This window comes from Clinocottus analis, unplaced genomic scaffold (assembly GCF_023055335.1).
Source record: "Clinocottus analis isolate CAN_PGR_092001 unplaced genomic scaffold, fCliAna1.0.p SCAF_14, whole genome shotgun sequence".
Taxonomy (NCBI): Eukaryota; Metazoa; Chordata; class Actinopteri; order Perciformes; family Cottidae; genus Clinocottus; species Clinocottus analis.
In genome coordinates this window covers 227501-242500 of record NW_027175865.1, presented here as the reverse complement: position 1 = coordinate 242500, position 15000 = coordinate 227501, and the positions used below count along the sequence as shown (strand labels likewise).

Here is a 15000-nt window from a genome sequence, read left to right as displayed (position 1 = left end):
GGATGTAGTTATATTATGATATAGATTAACCTCTTTATCCATTTCAACTACAAAACAAACCGCACAAAGATAATTATACATTTCGTATTTCTTGTTGTTTTTTTTACAGGTAACTTTGTACATTTTGGGAAAAAGTCAAGTTTTCACAAGTGGAAAATAAAAAAATGTCAAATATTAAAATACTTCAAACATCCTTACGGTTGTGTACTTTTGGGATTTAATGCATAGCTTTTACTAGTAACAAGTATTTCTGCACTGAGGTATTACTACTTTTACCGGAGGGGTGTGTGTGTGTGTGTGTGTGTGTGTGTGTGTGTGTGTGTGTGTGTGTGTGTGTGTGTGTGTGTGTGTGTGTAAAGTAGGTCAGTAGTGAAAGGGTTCTCTTCTGTCCTCACTCGGCCTCTTCGGCCCGTCACACCACTCGTGTCGACTCCAATTCTCTCCTCTTCCTCCTCCCCCCTCTATCATGCCTCCTTCTCGTCCTCTTCCTCCTCCTCTTCCTCCTCCCTCTGATTTGAAAGGCAGCAGGTCCCACCCTTTGGTTCAGAAGGTTAACTCTTCAGCTGCTGTCGCTCTTAATTATATATTTTTTACTTCACCACAAAAACATGTGCTGGTTGTAAGCTGGTGTTTGTTTGAGGTTTTTAGTATTTTTTTATAGGGGGTTCCCGACGCCACAAAACAGGGGCAGAGCTCTGCAGCTCGTCTCCGGAGAGACGAAGAAGAATCTGAGGGGAGAAAACTTCCAGGCCGGCTGATGAAGCCTGTTACCTAACAGACACGCGTTACATGATTTACAGTAGAGGGGCGTGTCTGAGCCCACAGCGCCCTCTGCTGGAGGAGAGACACACTGCAGCCACAGCGCACTCTGCTGGAGGAGAGACACACTGCAGCCACAGCGCACTCTGCTGGAGGAGAGACACACTGCAGCCACAGCGCACTCTGCTGGAGGAGAGACACACTGCAGCCACAGCGCCCTCTGCTGGAGGAGAGACACACTGCAGCCACAGCGCACTCTGCTGGAGGAGAGACACACTGCAGCCACAGCGCCCTCTGCTGGAGAAGAGACACACTGCAGCCACAGCGCCCTCTGCTGGAGGAGAGACACACTGCAGCCACAGCGCCCTCTGCTGGAGGAGAGACACTGCACAACGCCCCAACATGGCTCCCAAAAAATGTAACAGATTAATTAAAACATTTATTTATAATTGTAGATATATATATATATATATATATATATATATATATATATATATATATATATATATATATATATATATATATATATATATAAATTAAATATATATATATATATATTAAAAATAAATATAAAAAATATATTAAATTTAAAAAAAAAAAATATATATATATATATATATGTATAAATTGATATATATGTATATACATGTGGAATCAAACCTGCGTCTGCATCACTGAAGGTCAAAGAGAACAAACGTCATGCGACTCGATCAGCTTTTTTAGACTTTGTTTATTTATTTCTTGCAGACAAAGAAAAGAAAAGATATCCATGAAAGTTCAGATATAATAAATAAACATTTGGCTATTAAAGCGATTAAAGAACCCAAACGCCAGAGTTCAACACAGGAAGAGAAACGCTAAATAAAAGCTAATTTCTGCTTATTTTTTAAATTTATTTTTAAATTGTTTGAACCCCCCACATTATGAAAAGTTAAAAGGTTGCCGGGGGAACCGAGCCGAGTGCTTCTGGTTCCCCGACCCGAAAAATATCTTCTGTACTTGTGTACTTGTGTACTTGTGTACTTGTTGTGTAAAACCTGAAACATGTCATTGTGTATTTCACCCGTATCGGAGCAGATATAAACGCACTAATAACTTCTTCTTAAAGTGTTTTTTTTTTGTGTTTTTTTTTTTACTTTGGTGGCAAAGACAACAACAACAACAACAACAAAAGCGACGCCATCTGAAAGACGTGATTATTATTGATCTCATGTTCATGCATATAGGACTGAATCGACTAGAAAAAGAGGGTTGAAGTGTAGATGAGCTGCAGCTTAACGGACTGAGGTAAAGTTGCCTGTTTCCTGAAGTAGAGCACGCATCAGCTTTTTATTTATTCATCTGTTTGGACAAAGACACAAAAAACTGTGTTTGGGTTCATCTCCTTTTCAAGGCGATCGATAAATCTAATTGTTGTTTAAACAACAACAACAACAACAACAACAAGAAACGTGGCTGAAAAGGAACTGGAGTTCAATCTGTAACATCCGCCGCCATCTTGTTTTTTTAGAGCTCAAAAAGGAAAAATCCACCTGAAAAACACTTCCATGTATCTGGTAGTTCAGTTACGGCAACCAGAGTAACTACGTTTCCCAGAATGCCTCAGTTTGTTCTCAGTGAGTTCTATGAGTTGAGGCTCATGATGGCCTCTCGGTTCATCGGTAAACAAGTTGTAAAGATGAAGGACTAGAGACAAGAGACTAGAGATGAGGGACTAGAGACAAGGGACTAGAGACGAGGGACTAGAGACAAGGGACTAGAGACAAGGGACTAGAGACAAGGGACTAGAAACAAGGGACTAGAGACAAGAGACTAGAGACAAGGGACTAGAGACAAGGGACTAGAGACAAGGGACTAGAAACAAGGGACTAGAAACAAGGGACTAGAGATGTGGGACTAGAAACAATAGACTAGAGACGAGGGACTAGAGACGAAGGACTAGAAACAAGGGACTAGAGATGTGGGACTAGAAACAATAGACTAGAGACGAGGGACTAGAGACAAAGGACTAGAAACGAAGGACTAGAAACAATAGACTAGAAATGAGGGTCTGGAGACGGTCTGGGACTAGAGGGAGTAGAGACTAGAGGGACTAGAGACTAGAGGGTCTAGAAGGACTAGAGACTGGAGGGACTAGAGGGAGTAGAGACTGGAGGGACTAGAGGGAGTAGAGACTAGAGGGACTAGAGGGAGTAGAGACTAGAGGGACTAGAGGGAGTAGAGACTAGAAGGACTAGAGACTAGAGGGACTAGAAGGACTACAGACTAGAGCGACTAGAGACTAGAGGGACTAGAGACTAGAAGGACTAGAGACTAGAGTGATGCAAGTCTTAAAGTATGTATTCATTTCATACCGTTAACATTAATGTACTATTTGAGATTTCAGAATAAATACTATTAAAAAGTACTTGCTAATGTATTATTTTGTCGATTAAATGTGTGAAAGTAGTTATAAACAGACCTTAATAATTCATTAAATACTATTTACAATATTGATTCTTTGTTCTACCATTAAAGTGAGAAAGAGTCATAAAAGGTGACGTCTTGAGTCAAAACTCCAAAGACATTTCATCCATTCTGTTATTTAGATATGCATGGGGTGGACAGAATAATAGAAACACCTGTGAGAAACAGAAATATTTTGGTTTTAAATCGTCGACATACATTTATTTTTTATCTTTGAGAGAATATCCGCCACAAAATACAAATATTGTGGGCTCCTAGTTCTTTTACAGTTGCATTGTGGGATAAGTTGAGTCCACTATGCAGAGGACAATAATAATAAGTATATTATCGAACGTTTATGGCGGAGTTTTTAGTGGATTTTGCCTTTTTGTTTGACTTCATTGAAACCGAATGGACCCAAACACCTGCGCACATGGAAAGTATCACCAAAAGAACTCATGATAGCATCGTACAAGTATAAAGGATTCAGTCCCCATTTTATTTATACGTCGTTAAGACTTTAAAAAAAAAGAAAATACAAAAAAAAGTGAAAACACAGATGTGGAATTCAACCAGCACTGATTTCTTCTGATTTAAAATAGAACTTATGAACACAATGGCACTAATTTGAGTCGTCTATTCACACAAAAAGAAGAAGAAGAAAACCTGTTTGGTTTCAAAAACCTTTTTTCTTTCAGAACAGAAAAACGTTCTCTTTGTTTTGAAGACGTTCGCTTAAGAAAATGGTCTTTTATTCTGAAAAAAGTTATTCTTTATTACTGAGAAACTCCGTGCGAGGTCTCACCTCTTCCTTTAAAAACAGTTCTCTCTCTTTTTTTTGTATTTAAAATGTTTTTATTATTAAAAATTACACAAAAAAAGCTCCGTCGTTCCCGCCAAAATAAAAGCCCGGCTGTTTGTAGAGGCGGGTTGGGACTTACTCGCTCGTGGTGCGTCCGGCGAGTCGTCCGATTGGTCCCCGCCCGCCGAGAGAAGCCCCGCCCGCCTCCCCCCTTCTTGGGGCCCAAAGCTTCGTCTCCCAGGCTCAAAAACTCTCGGTTTCCTGTTTTAGTTTTTTAACTTTGTCCTCCGGCTGAGCTCCCCGCAGCCGTCTTTGGGTCCCGAGCCGTTTGTTGAGAAACGTCGACGCGCATCGTCGTCGTTTCCACGGCGGGAAGCAACGGCGAGGCTGCGACGAGAGAAGGAAACGTAACGTCAGACGGCGAGAAGACTTTAACTCGTCTGCAGGTGCGTTCAGGGAAAACGGGAAAGGAGGAATCAGAATGTCATGAAGTTTACTTTTTTTTTTAATCTGTATGTCGGAAAAAGTAAAAATCTATATATTGTGTTTTAAAAACTTAAATAAAATAATAATCTGCTATATGTCATAAAAATGTAAAAAAAAAAAAAAAAAATCTGTACAATTAAAAAAAACTATATAAAGTCAAAATAATCTGTAAAAATCTGTATATAATGTTGAAAAAAGTTTAATAATCTGTACAATATGTTCATACAATAAGCAGTATAGCGTGTCATTAAAGTAAAAACAAATAAATAATAATCCTCATCAGGTTCACTCACCTTCAGCTCGTCTGCTCCTCCGCTGGCTGTGATTGGCTGTCGCCTTGAGATTCCTCCTGGATCACTTCTTCATCCTCCTCCTCCTCCTGCACCACCTCCTCTTCCTCCTGCACCACCTCATCCTCCTCGTCTTCCTCCTCCTCATTGCAGTCGTCATCAGTGGCTTCTTCTCCTTGTTCTTTCACCTCCATCTCTCCTTCGCTGTCTGCTGCCTCCACCTCCTCCTCTTCTTCTTCCTCCTCCACCTCCTCTTCTTCCTCCTCCTCCCCCTCCGCCCCCTCCTGGTCGCTGAAGGGCCCCCTGCCCTGCTGCACCCTGTGGGTGGTGTGGGAGAACCAGTCCCTGACCTGCTCGTAGCTCATGCTGGACTTAGTGACGAGGTCGTCCAGGTCCTTCTCGCTCAGCGCTCCGTGCTTCAGGAAGTAGTCCTCCAGGAACGCCGTCCCGGACTTCACCTGCAGGACGGAGACACAGGAGAGCTCTGTTAGTGCTCCACCTCAGAGCTCTGTTAGTGCTCCACCTCAGAGCTCTGTCAGTGCTCCACCTCAGAGCTCTGTTAGTGCTCCACCTCAGAGCTCTGTCAGTGCTCCACCTCAGAGCTCTGTTAGTGCTCCACCTCAGAGCTCTGTTAGTGCTCCACCTCTCTGACCTTCAGGGAAACACGTCGCCTCGTGAAGAACTACTGGAATCCAGACTTCATACACTCTGACCAACGGACTTCCACTTTTACCCAAACTTCAAAAACTTTTACTCAATTTTCACAACTTTTAACCAAATTTCAGAAACTTAACAAAATTTCAAAAACTTTCAACCAAATTTTCACCCAGACTACAAAAACTTTTAAAACAAATTTTTATAACTTTTAACTAAACTTTTTAAAAAAAATCCAATTTCCACAACTTTCAACCAAAATTTCTAAAACTTTCACAGCTTAAAAAAATATACACCAATTTTCCATGACTTTTAACCAAATTTTCATGAGCAAATATTTCAACTCATGTCATGAACACATGAATATAACACATTTACAAGACTTTTACTACATTTTTTTTCAAGGACTTTTCCAGGTTTTCCATGACCGTGAGAACCAAGTATTAGTGTTTGAGGTCAGCGACCTCCAGGGAAACATGTCGCCTTGTGAGGAACGACTGAAAAGGTTTTGGCTCGGGGGTTCCTAATAAAGTGGACACAGACCTTGATGGCGGTGGCGCCCCCTTGCGGCGAGCGCTTGCAGGGATACGGCCGCCGCGTCCTCCTGGACCAGCCACGGAACCGCTTCCTGGACTTCTTCTGGGTCTTCACCTCGCCGTTCAGCGCCTCGTCCACCTCAAAGACAAACATTTTGTTTTTTGAAGTTAAAGTTTCAGGTGAAAGTTCTCCGAAGAAGTACAAATATATAAAAAACTGCAGTACCTTCCCGCTCTGGTAGAGGTAGAACCACTTCAGGCTGCTGTTCTTGCAGGCGTAGCGCGTGTCTCCGAACCAGTTGACGATGTAGCTCCTCGGCAGCCCGGTGTCGTCGGCCATGGCGTCGTACTCCTCGGCCGTGGGCCACTGTGAGCGCACGAAGGCCTTCTTCAGGATGTGCAGCTGCTCCGGAGTCTTCTTCAGCGTCTTCCTGCTGGAGGGCGGCCTGGTCCGCCGCTCCTCTTCCTCCTCCTCGTCCTCTTCCTCGTCCTCCTCCTCCTCCTTCGAGGGCATCTTCCGCCTCTCGGTGAACCAGGCGTCGACCTCGCGGCGCGTTAGCTTGGTGGCGGCGCGCAGGCGGCTCAGCTCCTCGTCCGGCGGCGTGTTGGCCTCCTGGAAGCTGGCCTCCAGCACCAGCAGCTGCTCCGCCGTCTTCTCCTTGAACTTCTGCGGCGTGAAGTCGGGGAAGGCGTGCCGGAACTTCACTCGCGGGTCTCTGATGGCGCCGGACGCCGGCGTGCCGGCGGCAGACGTCGGGGAGGAGCAGTCGGCAGCGGCGGCGTCATCGCTGGAGTCGATGACGACGACGATGGAGCCGGCAGCGCTGTTGTTGTTGTTGTCGCTGCCGCCGGCGCTCCTTCCTCCTCCTCGTCCTCCTCCCGGCACTTTGGTGGGCGGGGCTTCGCTAAGCGGCACGCCGTGGTGGTCCCTGGAGTTCCTCTGGTTGTAGCGCGTGTCGCTGAACCACTTCTTGATCGCCCGCTTGGAGAGTTTGGTGACCTGCATGAGCCGCGAGATCTCTGCCTCGGTGGCGAACTGCCGGCGGCCATAGCTCGCCTTCAGCTCCGACAGCTGCTCCTTGGACTTCTTCGGTTTGGCTGAGGACGACGACGATGCCGTCGTGTCGCGGCCGAGCGCCGTGGCGGCGGCGGCCGACCTCTCCGTCTTCGACTCGGTCGCCGACGGCTCGGCGGCTTTGGGCCGGTTGCCCGGCGCGCCCGCCACCGTCAGCGTGATGGGGGAGGCGCCCGGCACGGCGCTGCCGCTGCCCGTCACTTGCGTGAGCACGAGGCCCGGCTGGCCCACGATCTGGCACGTCTGGAAGATGGACTGCAGGCCGTTGGCGGCCATGTTGGCGGGGATGACGGTGATGGTCTGCGGGCCGGCCTGCACCGTGCCGTTGAACTTCTTCCTCCTCGCCTCCTCCACCTGTAGAGAGAAGATCAATAAAGCACCGACTTGAACGCCGTCGAGCTGGAAACAACCTTCTGTTGTGATGAACAGCGAATGACAAATGTGAAACAATTAATTGTGTACGTGGGTTTTTGGGAGATTCTTTCTTCTATTTTTTGAGTGTTTTAAAGGTTTAGTTTGGATGGCCTTCACACAGTGGGCGGGGCTTAAAACCAGGGGCGTGTCCTTTAAAACAGGGGGTGGGGCCTTCAATACAGGGGGCGGAGCTTCACTGACCTCCTCTGGCGTCCAGCTGACTCCGTGCTTCAGTCTCTGGGCGGAGAACCAGACTTTGATCTGCTCCTCGCTGAACTTCGTCTGCGAAGACAAACCCATGATCTCCGAGACCGAAGGGTACGGGAACCTGACACATGAAACAAACACAAAGATTAGATAGAACTTCAGTGATTTAATATCATGGGGTCATGTGACGCGGTGCACACGTACATGTACACGTTACCTGTTGTAGGCGCTGACCAGCAGGACGTTGTTGTCCATGGCCGTGTTGTAGGTGGGGATGCTGCTGATGGGGATGAGCAGCTGCGTCTGGCTGCAGTTCTGCTGGTTCTGCAGCGCCGACAGCACCTGCGCCAGCGTTCCGGGGGGCAGCACGCCGCCGCCGCCGCCTTTGATCTGCAGCACGTTGGAGCCGTTGACCACGATGCCCTGCGGCGCGGCGGTGTGCACCTGCAGCGGCGCCGAGATGGGGACGAGGCGCGGCGTGACCGTGGCGGAGAAGGGCGGGGCCGGAGACAGCGCGGGGGGCGACTTGTTCTCGTCTCCGTCCTCGTCGCCGTCCTCGTCGCTCTCCACCTTGATGACGTCGTCGACGGCCATCTTGTGAAAGGCGGCGAACTTCTTGGGCTCCGGCCGGCCGCGGCTCCTCATGATGGGCGTCTTGCTGAGCGCGATACTGCGGCGCGACGCGTCCTCCGCCTCGTCGGCCTCCACCTTCACGAAGCCGCCGGCGAAGCTGAGGTCGTTGACCGTCTGCTGGAACACCGTCTCGTTGCTGCGCCGCACCATCGTGCGCGTGAAGCTGTCCTCGCCCGGGTGGAGGCGGGCGTTGTGCGCCAGCAGGGTGTCGTAGCTGAGGGAGGAGCAAAGACGTGTAGTCAGAGCCAGAGGATCATCTCTGCTCAGTGGAGTCTGAGTTCAGCTCCACGGAGCTCCACATCAGGCAGATTAAACCAAACTCTGCTCAAATTAAAACTACGAACAAATGCTGTTTGTTAGCCACCTAGCTTAAAGTCAGTTAGCTTCACGTATAAAAACACAGTATTCTACCATTTTGGTGTATAAAAACACAGTATTCTACCTCTTGGTGTATAAAAACACAGTATTCTACCTCTTGGTGTGGTAGTCACACTCCATGCAGACGTACGAGGTGTTGGTGACGACGTCGGGATGCTCTGCGTCCACGTGCGCGGTGAACAGGTTGAGCTCTGCGGTCTGGAAGCTGCAGTATTTGCACTCGTAGCCGCCCTCGGCCATGTTGGAGTCCAGGTAGGGGTCCGGCCCGGCCCGGCGGTCGGCGTCCTCGCCCGCCTTCCCCGCCAACTCGGAGGCGGGGCCCGCCACGCCGTCGCCGTCCACCGGCTCAGTGGCGGCGGCGTCCTCCATCTCCTGGTCGGAGTCCTGGGCCTCCCGGGGGGGCACCATGCACGGCGTGGTGGTCTTCCTCCTGCTCGCCATGCTGAGTGGGTTCTGTCTCGCTGGGCGTCAACGCCGGGTCAGTTACAGTCGTTCCCGCCGCAGCGCCGTAAAGGATGACGTCATGCGTGGAAAAGGGTTTCCTCCGTCCTCCCTGGTCCCTGAAGTCAGAGGGTCTCTGGTCGAAGCCCCAAGACGCAGACTGTCCATGAGGAAATAAAACACGGAATTTAGACATTTTGTTTGATGCCAGAAAATATGAAGATCAGATTTTAGAAATGATGGTGAAATATATTTGGTCAAAATCCTTTTTTTTTTTTTTTACATAAACACATGAGATAAATATTTTGATGATCCCTGATCCTCAATGAAGTAAACACTTTTAAAGAATTGTGATAAAGTTATAAACTGAGTTTTACTGGATAAAAACATTAGTGATGCTAACGATGATCCGATCATTACTTTGATATTTACATTTTAAATTCAGAATAAATATTTTTGGCACATTTTCAGGCACATATTTACAAAAATATTACGTACATTTTTATTTTGCTGAAACATCCAAAACATTTTAATTTTTTTTTTAAAAATCAATTCTCAAAACTTATAAACAACTCAATGTCATTATTAGTTTCCAAAATACGTAAATAAGTAATTTATATTACTTCTGTGGTATTTTATTTTTATTTCATGACGTTATAGTCTGATTTTACGTCCCGTTTCAAACCAATTAAAGCACTTTGTACCTTTATTTTGAAAAGTTCTGTATAAAACGTGTATTACGGTATTATTCTAGTTATCCATTTTCTTTTGCTTCTGTGTGTATTTTTATAGTTATCTCGTAACTCTTACAATTAATAGTCTAAAGACGTGTTGCACAGGTGTGTAAAATGCACGTGATTGAGTTAATAAATCAGATTAATCGTTTAGAGATCAGATTAAAGGAAAATAAAAACAGCTGTTTATTAGTAAATGCACTTCCTGTCCGCGCGCACGCGCAGAGATAAACTAAATAAATAAATAAAAAAGCCATGTTAGCCAAAACACTCACGGTGCTAGCTAGCGGGACGCGGGGGGGGGGAGGAGAGGGTGAGCGGGTTCTCCCGCGGGCGGCGCGAGGCCGAATCCCCGGTTACCGGACCGAACTGACCGTTGCAGAACCAACCGCCGCCTCACGAGGGAAACGGCTCGCTGGGGCTCGCGGCTCGATGCGCAGTCTTCCGCCTTTTACCCGGAGACACCGAGGAGCCCATCTGCTTCCGAGCCCCCGGGACGCGGCGCCTCTCCGGCGGCCTGAGGCGCAGCTTCCGCCCGCCCGCTCCTTCAGTTAGAAGCGCGACGGCTCCGCATCTCTCGCGGTCCGCTGGCGTCGTCAGTAAAAAACACAGCTCGCTAGAAAAGACAGCGATAGTTCAGCGAACCCACCGATGGCCATTTTTTTTTTCACACCGCCGCTACATGCGAGCAACGGCCGAGAAGTACATCCGGTTTCGTTTCTTCCTTCAAAATAAAAGCGTAAACTAAAGTGTTTACCAAATAAGCAGTTAAAAAAAACTAACAAAAAATTCTCAGAAGGAAAAAAAAACTTGTTGAAAAAATAATATTTTTGGATAGAATTATTTATTCATTGAGAAGTTATTTAGTACAACACAACAACTAGAAGTTCTCAGAAGTAAAAACAAACACTTTATTACTAGTAATATTCCTGCATTTAAAACTTAAATATATGTATTTATTCATTGAAGAGTCATTTAAATCTTACAGTTGGTACAAAAACAACTAGAAGTACTCAGAAGTAAAAACAAATTAGCAGTTTGTTCAAAAGAAAAAGAAATACACAGAAGTAAAAACCTGTTAAAAATAATCTTCCTGCATTTGAAACTTCTCAGGTAAATGTAGCAGAGACCACAGAACAATATTTCTCTCTGAGATGTCAGCCAATATAAATATGAAGTACCTCAAAATTGTAGATTGAGTAAATGTACTTTGATACACTTTGGGGAAGAAACTATAACACCAATAATGATATAAATCACAAACAGTAAACATCAAAACATACACATATTCTAAATGAGCTCAAATTGCCAAAATCTTAAATAACATTTACCAAAAAAACTGATCCAGAATAAGAATGATTGAATACTTAATGTAATTTATAAAATATAAACAGTTTATCGCCTGTGTGTCAGATATTGTATATTATTGATTAAAAACTGTTTCTGTGATTATTTTAGTCTATAAACACAAACATTTTGTATTGATTCATTTATATTTATATACTCTATTATATTTATTTGTGAATTATATATTTATGATTTTTTCCTCATAAATGTATATGTATAAATTAATTATGCGTTTAGATTTTTGTTGTTTTTAAATACCCAATGATTTATTCTGAAGGAGTCCCTGTGAAACGGAAATGAACGTCGCTTTACTGTTCCGGGTTTGACGGATGTATTTCTGTACGTCATTACGTCATAGACCGACGTCAGCAGTGTGCTCCAACTGTGTACTATCGCACTGAATCACCGTGTACTGATGCAGTTATGCAAGAAGTTTGGTCACATACTGTTCTGAAGTACTCAGATACTTCCTCAAGTAAAAGTACTTGTACAACAATGGACTAAAAATATTCTGTTATAAGTACAAGCTCTGGATAAAGATAATAAAAGTAAATGATTAACTTGTTTGATTTTAAAACAACTAAATACTTAAAGTATCAAAGTGACATTATATTATATGCATGTATTATTATTACTAATGTATTAACATTTAAGTAGGACCGCAGGTGGTACAAGTACAGCCAATTTGAACTATTTCATATATTTGTATGTTTATATACAATATATACTAATGAATTAATGAATGAGGTATCAATATGAATTTAAATGAAACAACTAAAGTAAAGTCAACTTTTACTCAAAGTATTTCACGGAGTATTTAATGTATTTAATGTATGTATGTATGTGTGTGTATATATATATATATATATATATATATATATATATATATATATATATATATATATATATATATATATATATTTGTAATTCAAGCAATATGGTCAGAATAAAAACAGGAAATAGAAATACCACAAAATTAATAATTTGCAGCATTTGCTGCAGAGACGACACAAAAAACGATTATAATTCAGAATCAATTGCTTTTTTTATTCAAGTTATTGTTTTGATAAATTAGAATTAAATAGTATTACATGGCCAAAGCAATTACAAAGTGTTCCCAATAATAAATACTCTATTATAAATAAACTCTCTGGAATGAACACTGAGGTAAAGCGACGTGTGGTAAAGAACTAAATGACAAGGGAACAATTTCCTGTTTGAATGCACTGAGGGTTTATTTAAGAGAGACCTGACGCGGGAGACGCTGAGAAGTTGTCGATTTCTTTCTCCATTTCCTAATGAGAAAAAGAAAAAGAAGATAAGAATAAAAACTTTTTAAAAAACCTGGAAACCTTTAATAGAAGCAAAATAAAGTAGAACGGCCATTCAATCGTTTTCTGTTCAGCTCATTGTCTGTAACCGGTGTAGCATTAATGCACTGTGGACTTAACAGCGCTGTTAGCTAGTCAGCTAGCTAGACACAGGCACAGGACGAGAGCCAACATGGCCGCCACCCCGGAGCAGAAGCAGGCGCCCGACAAGGAAGCTAACACCTTAAGTCACGATACGGTATTATCACAATACTTAAGTCGCAGTTGTTAGCTAGCTTCCTCAGCGGGTGGTAAGCTAGCTAGCTAACACCCGGTTAGCCAGCTAGCGTGGTTATTCCACCACGCTTTAGTGCTACACCGGTTACAGACAATAAGGTTCAGTCATCTGTAAACTGTGACGATCTGGGTTGATGAGCCTCAAGTTTTAAATATAATTCTTAATAACACTCCACTGATCGTTTTAGTCGTGGGAAGAGAACGTTAGCGCGCTATCACAGTCCCAACGGTACAGATCAAAATGGCTGCCACTCTGCTACGTTGACTTGAGGTGAATTTATCGCTCTGTATTTAATTTCTGTGATTTAAGCGCTTTGCCACAAACCTGGTTTGTTTGCAAAGCGATGTGTAAAAACATTTGAGAACGTCGGAGCTGGATGGTGCCACGCTGTGATTGGCCCCGTCTAAGTGTGAGGAGCGGGGCTTACGGAGGAGGGCGGTACCTGAATGAGCTGCCTCTTCTCGCGGTCGTTGCGGCGTCGGTAGATGCACTGAGCCAGCAGCGCGTGCAGCTTCTCCAGCGGCTCCACCTCCCAGTCCTGCGTCTTGTTCACTACTCTGCTGAGGACGTTCTGAAACCACAACGGCGCTTCAGAACTACAGCGCCGGGCCGCAGAACCGCAGAGCCAATCAGAGCCCGGTGGGCGGCGGACGCGTCGACTTACCTTCAGCTTGCCGCGATCGGCGACCGTCATCTGCTTCTGCTCCGGGGCGGCGGCCATGTTGGTGGCAAAGTTGGCAGCCATGTTGGCTCTCCCTTGAGGTTAAAACATAAAAACATGGCGTCTCATTGAGGTTAAAACATAAAAACATGGCGTCTCTTTGAGGTTCTTGGTCGTTTCCTCCTGGTGGACTTACGTGGAGGTCTGGTGCGTGCGGCCTTCTCTGGGGCCGCACGCTCTGCTGGGCAGGGAGAGGCTGCAGGTACAGAGATACATATTACTATCGTACTCAGGAGAGTACATATTACTATAGTACTCAGAAAGAGGCTGCATGTAGAGCTCACCTCTCCTCAGGCGAGACGCTTTGATCTCCTCACACTGTCTCTCGAAGCCTTCGTCCAGCTCTTTGCCGATGATGCTGTACAGCGTGTCCTTCAGGGTGAACGCCCGATGCCGGATGTGACGGTCTGACACACACACACACACACACACACACACACACACACACACACACACACACACACACACACACACACACACACACACACAGAGAAACACTAAGGATGGGAATCACCAAAGGTCCCACAATACTTAAGTCACAATATTATCTCTGAACTTAAGTCATGATACTTGAGTCACATTATCTCTATACTTGAGTCATGTTATCTTTATACATGAGTCATGATACTTGAGTCCTCTGGGTTCTGGGGCTCACCAATGAGGTGGCGGTCCGGGTTGTAGGCCAGCGCGTTCTTCCAGATGAGAGTTGCGTCAGACATAAACTCGCCCACTGTGGAGTACTTCTGCTCATCGATGTTGGTCTGAAGCTGAGAGAAGTCCATCGGCCTCTTGACCACCTGGAGGTAGTCTGAGACCTGGAGGAAGAGCAGGAGGAGGAGGAGGGGGGGGATTTTAGAAGCAGGAGTTGACAGAAACAACATCCCAGCTTCCCAGAACCTCGGAGCCTCGGAGCTGCTCACCTCCTCAATGTCGACCGGCTTGGTGAAGGCTTTGAAGCGGCGGTCCACCATCAGGCGCTCCGTGACGTGGCGCAGATAGAGACGGAGCTTCCGCAGCACCTCCTCCTCCAGGAGGAGTTCCCGCTCCGATATTTGCCGAGGGGAAGACACGGGAGCCAGGGAGAGAACCTCCATAGCCTGGGTCACTGGAGGAGGAGCAGGAGGTAGAGAAGGAGGAGGAGGACGGAGAGGAGGAGGTTACTGATTCAGCTGTTCCTCCTTCATTCATGCCATGAGAAACAAGATGGTGTCACACACAGGCTCTCCTCTTTGGGGGCTGAGCCTCGGCCGCCTGGTTCAGGACAAGCTCCAGGAAGAAGTCGTTCCTCTCCTGCCGGCTGGGAACGCCGACGCTGTGAACCTCTCCGTACTCCTCCTGGAACAGAGCGCGAATCTGAGGGGGAAGCAGACGGAGGAGGTCAGAGCTCTCAGCAGGCGTGGCAGCAACAACAACAACGACAGCAGCAGCTGGCTTGTCATCACCTCCGGGTCCAGCTGATCATGGCGCACG

General features: G+C 45.8%; 2 protein-coding genes across 3 annotated transcripts in view; both read right to left on the bottom strand.

Moving 5' to 3' along the window:
* Nucleotides 1-4229: 4229 nt before the first annotated feature.
* Nucleotides 4230-10551, bottom strand: LOC137784553 (zinc fingers and homeoboxes protein 1-like). Of its 2 annotated transcripts, none has more exons than XM_068575326.1 (8): nucleotides 10130-10551; nucleotides 8774-9280; nucleotides 7886-8515; nucleotides 7663-7789; nucleotides 6199-7401; nucleotides 5980-6111; nucleotides 4786-5240; nucleotides 4230-4393 (listed from the first exon to the last, which is right to left on the bottom strand). In XM_068575326.1, exons 2-7 carry the CDS (start codon nucleotides 9118-9120, stop codon nucleotides 4788-4790), a joined length of 2892 nt encoding a protein of 963 aa, XP_068431427.1. In that variant the 5' UTR covers nucleotides 9121-9280; nucleotides 10130-10551; the 3' UTR covers nucleotides 4230-4393; nucleotides 4786-4787. The 2 variants fall into 2 exon arrangements, with proteins under 2 accessions (XP_068431427.1, XP_068431428.1); XM_068575327.1 differs by having other exon boundaries at nucleotides 10229-10551.
* Nucleotides 10552-12227: 1676 nt separating this feature from the next.
* The window catches only part of LOC137784552 (ATPase family AAA domain-containing protein 2-like), a 7729-nt gene continuing 4956 nt past the window's right edge, over nucleotides 12228-15000 (bottom strand). The window contains exons 16-24 of the mRNA XM_068575325.1: nucleotides 14973-15000; nucleotides 14748-14883; nucleotides 14451-14635; nucleotides 14186-14345; nucleotides 13815-13937; nucleotides 13667-13726; nucleotides 13474-13565; nucleotides 13252-13380; nucleotides 12228-12496 (exon numbers count right to left, since the gene is read on the bottom strand). The exon at nucleotides 14973-15000 is cut by the window's right edge and continues 158 nt beyond it. Coding sequence (XP_068431426.1) covers nucleotides 12440-12496; nucleotides 13252-13380; nucleotides 13474-13565; nucleotides 13667-13726; nucleotides 13815-13937; nucleotides 14186-14345; nucleotides 14451-14635; nucleotides 14748-14883; nucleotides 14973-15000 — 970 coding nt within the window. The 3' untranslated portion in view covers nucleotides 12228-12439. The remainder of the gene's footprint in view (nucleotides 12497-13251; nucleotides 13381-13473; nucleotides 13566-13666; nucleotides 13727-13814; nucleotides 13938-14185; nucleotides 14346-14450; nucleotides 14636-14747; nucleotides 14884-14972) is intronic.

Bases quoted from the DNA above. Each gene is read 5' to 3' on its own strand.
- LOC137784553 (XM_068575326.1), bottom strand. From the start codon at position 9,120: ATGGCGAGCAGGAGGAAGACCACCACGCCGTGCATGGTGCCCCCCCGG. The intron at 7,790-7,885 runs GTAACGTGTACA...TTCATGTGTCAG, and splicing joins CTGGTCAGCGCCTACAACAG to GTTCCCGTACCCTTCGGTCT. The intron at 5,241-5,979 runs GTCTGTGTCCAC...TCCGTCCTGCAG, and splicing joins GGGGCGCCACCGCCATCAAG to GTGAAGTCCGGGACGGCGTT.